General features: G+C 45.5%; 1 protein-coding gene across 1 annotated transcript in view; it reads right to left on the bottom strand.

The window, feature by feature from the left end:
* Nucleotides 1-562: 562 nt before the first annotated feature.
* LOC113209497 (protein fem-1 homolog CG6966) overlaps nt 563-3,876 on the bottom strand; it is a 19,372-nt gene continuing 16,058 nt past the window's right edge. Inside the window, exons 2-9 of the mRNA XM_026427041.2 lie at nt 3,099-3,261; nt 2,784-2,984; nt 2,472-2,690; nt 2,196-2,385; nt 1,937-2,069; nt 1,530-1,811; nt 1,096-1,446; nt 563-1,007 (exon numbers count right to left, since the gene is read on the bottom strand). Coding sequence (XP_026282826.1) covers nt 672-1,007; nt 1,096-1,446; nt 1,530-1,811; nt 1,937-2,069; nt 2,196-2,385; nt 2,472-2,690; nt 2,784-2,984; nt 3,099-3,261 — 1,875 coding nt within the window. The 3' untranslated portion in view covers nt 563-671. The remainder of the gene's footprint in view (nt 1,008-1,095; nt 1,447-1,529; nt 1,812-1,936; nt 2,070-2,195; nt 2,386-2,471; nt 2,691-2,783; nt 2,985-3,098; nt 3,262-3,876) is intronic.

Here is a 3,876-nt window from a genome sequence, read left to right as displayed (position 1 = left end):
CCCCCCCCCCTCCTTAATCCGCGCCTGCTCGAAAGACGGGACGGGAACATGATTCAACAAGATCAATTGAACGCAAGGTACTGCTCTAAAAGAACAAACCATCCATCATGCGTCACACATCATTTCAGTCCTTTTTGGCGTTTACTGATTTAGAACGGGTTTGCTGATGCAATTTAGGCTGGTCAGAAATGCAATAAATACAAATTCACAAATCATGGCAATATTTTGGTGCCTCTATGAGATACTCACCAGGACCGGTACATTTTATAGTCCATCCCCAGGGAACTGACTAATGACGCAATTATGTCATTCAACATCAAGGGAGGGGTCATTTTGACATCCTCGTGACGTCAATTGACGTGATTTCAAGCTCATTTTGACCTCAAAATAAATTCCAGATGACACACTTGCGATTAAATGACATGATTTCAACTTATTCCTGATGTAGGGCAGCTGTAGCATGACAAAAGTGTCTTCATTTGTAATTTGGGAAGATATATATTTATAGCAATTCCAAACAAACCTAAATTGTATATGCAAACCTGAGGGCTTTATCGGTATCTGCAAAATCTGAAATGAACATGATGCATGGTTAATAGATCTTATTGGAAGGTCTGCAAATGACAAGTATATCAAAAGGGATGACTTAAAGAATAAATATTACTGAGATTTCACTCTGAAATTATTGAGGTCCGTGAACAACATCCATGATTTTGAACAAATGATTCTAAAGATTTTGGTATTAATCCTACATAGTCTAATTTGTGGTTTTGGATTACACGTGCAGCTAGGCATGTAAGACGGGTATATGGCACAGGATTAACAATTGCATGAATGGGATGTCCCCATTCTGTCCACAAATCTTCAAATGTTCTGCCCTCATCATTGACAGAATCCAAGTGAGCACCATGCTTAAGGAGAAGCCTAGGAAGATCTGCTGAATAGGATGTAAGATGTGAGCAAGATGCTGCAATATGTAAAGGAGTGTTGCCCTCATCATCCCTGGCCTGAATGAAAAAGAAAAAAGGATAAAATTACATGTTGAGAAATATCTTAAAAAAAGAATATAAAAAACAAAACAAACCAACAACTTACATTAGGATCAGCTCCAACCTTCAATAAGAGATCTGCCAAACTTGTACTGGGGAAATGGCAAGCTGGATATCTTCCTACAAGAGCTGAATCCCGTGCACAAGCAAGGTGCAACACAGTGCGACCAGTGCGACCTCGCACTCCTAATTTAACTAATCTATATGCAGATTTATGCAAGTGATAAGATTCTTCTTCTGTTACTTGCGGCAAAACTTTTGTCAGCAAACAACCAAGATGGAGGCAAATTACTATGACTCGATGTAAGTATGTCAAGTCCCGTTCTGCAGCTGGGAGTTTTTCCACTAAAGCAATCCCCATTTCTATTTCTTTCACAGCCTTATCAAAAACAGTCATCTGTAATCATAGGATAAGATTTAAGATTAAATACAAACACAGCTAGAATTTGCTATCAGTACACTTCTTTTTTTGTAACTTACAAGGTCATAAAACATGACTGGAGGGACCCGTCTTCCTCTGGTAGGCACTCTGCCTTCTTCTCCCATCATATATGAAAATAATTCGGTAAAGGAAAAGAAAGAACTCTGAGTCATTGGATTAAGAGGTTCAAGCATTTTTTGCTGCATATCTAACGCATAGGTCCATAAAGAAACACAACGGCCAAACTGTCCTGCGTCAGCATAGAAAGCACCTCGAAATCGAACATAATATGAAGTGTCAGGATGGGCTGGTCCAAGAATACGTTCTCTAATAACGAGAGCCTAAAAAGAGGAAAAGAAGGACAGTATTTTAAATTTAATCAACACTACTCACTGTATTGACTAAGGTCGGACTAAGGCTTCGTTAATAAGACTTAGATAAGTATGAAGGTAAAGTATCCACTTACTTGCATTCTCATTTCATCTGGATCAGAGAGAAGGTCTTCTAAGTGTTGGGGATCTCTTATTTCTTTCACATGGTCATAGGCTTCAACAGTGGTTTTTTGGAAAGGCTTTGGCAACTCAATCTTTCCATTGTACCTGGAAGACACAGTTAACTTTAGAATCACAAAAGAAAAACATGAGAATAAAATTAATTTGATCCCTTGTGGTATTTAATATAGACTTAAATAAACAAAATAGTTTTAAAATACAAATTATTCAGACCTTTCATCCATTGCTAATTTCCAATAATTCAGTGCTCCCACCATATCCCTCTTCTTATCAACATAAGTAGCTCCAAGAAGTTCAAGAGCATCAACCTTCTCCTTTTGTGATACTAGATTTTCTTGCTTGATTAAGTACTCAACAATATGTGCATGTCCTGTGACACTAGCAGCTAGAAGAGGAGTCATTCCTAGGGAACACAAAAGTGACAAAGTCTTTAAAAGAAAACACAAAAAGCAACAATACCACAATATTAGTTGAATTACAAAAAATTACCATAGGAGTCCACATCCATTTTTGCATTATTCTTTAAAAGTAATTTTAGAACATCCAGGGATCCGGATTCAGCACAGTCGTGAAGGGCTGTGTTTCCTTTCACACTGCGCCTGTTGACATCTGCTCCGAGTGACACCAAGTAATGTGCGATTCGCTTGTGCCCTTTATAACACGCTATCATCAAGCAGGTATGCCCATGCCGATTTGGAATTTCAAAGTCTAAAACGAATAAAGAAAAATTAAACCAAAATTTTAAAAGACAACAATTTGTAACGCAACGAGAGCACGGGGAGGAAGGGGACCGACACCGACCCGCTCTATGGTCGATGAGCAGCTTGACGATCTCGTAGTGGCCGTCGTAGCAGGCGGCCCTGAGCGGCGTTGAGTTGGTGCGGGTCGTGCTGTTGACTCGCGCCCCGTGGCTCAGCAGCAGCTTCACCAGCGGATAGTGACCGGCCGCCGCCGCGCACCACAGGGGAGGGGCACCTTCAATGGTCTCCCCGTCAAACACGACTGCAACAGGAGACAGGGGAGGATGAGGAGGATGATATTGATGAGGAGGAGGGTGGAGATGAGGTGACGTAGCCGTCAACGACAGCCAGTCACGCCCCTAGGACTCTCACCCACCTGATCCTCGCTGTTCGATGTCCGCGTGACAATGCTCAATGAGGTAGTCGGCCACATCATAGTGCCCATTCCTGCACGCCATGATTAGAGGAGTGGCACCGTTGATCTTGGCCGACACCAAGGAAGGGATCTCATCCTGCGTGACGTTGTCGCCGATAAATCCCTGCAAACAAAAGAGAAAACCGACGTGTGAATGACCATCTTACATCTCGTCTTTCGGACCGGGTACGAGAGCACTGCGCCCCCAGTACAAGAGGCCGAGGAGGGTGGTGCCCGGTACCCCCTTTGTGCACCCTGCTCTCCTTAGCCAGCGGCCCTCGCGCCGCATTATTGGGCGTAGATTGTTTCGTGACGGCCCCGGGAACCCCGCGACCCATGAAGCCCATGCAGCCATAGCTAACTATAGCACGCGCCTTGCCAAGCCCTCGGCCAAGCCACGCGCCGTGCTCCGCCAACAGCGTGGCGGGTAGCGGGTGGCGGGGCGGGGTGCGGCAGCGGTGGCTAGGGGCCCGGCCGTGCTGCACCCTTAGCTCAGGTCGACGACGGGTGCGCCCGGGTGCACCCCTTTCACTCGCATGTAACGCGGCAAGGCAAGGCACGGCAAGGCTTGGGATGCCAGGAGGCCAGGTGAGCAAGGGAAGTCCACACGATGGCGACCCCACAGACCCCACGACAGGACGCGGAGGCTGACCGGGCGGAGCCGCGATCTACTCCGCTCCGCTCTGGTCGACGCGATAAGGCGAGGAGCGGGTGATCGACCGCCCCGCCCTGCCCCGCC

The sequence above is a fragment of the Frankliniella occidentalis genome, unplaced genomic scaffold (genome assembly GCF_000697945.3).
Source record: "Frankliniella occidentalis isolate FOCC.00 unplaced genomic scaffold, Focc_3.1 Scaffold22, whole genome shotgun sequence".
Classification (NCBI taxonomy): domain Eukaryota; kingdom Metazoa; phylum Arthropoda; class Insecta; order Thysanoptera; family Thripidae; genus Frankliniella; species Frankliniella occidentalis.
This window is presented reverse-complemented; position numbering and strand designations above follow the sequence as displayed.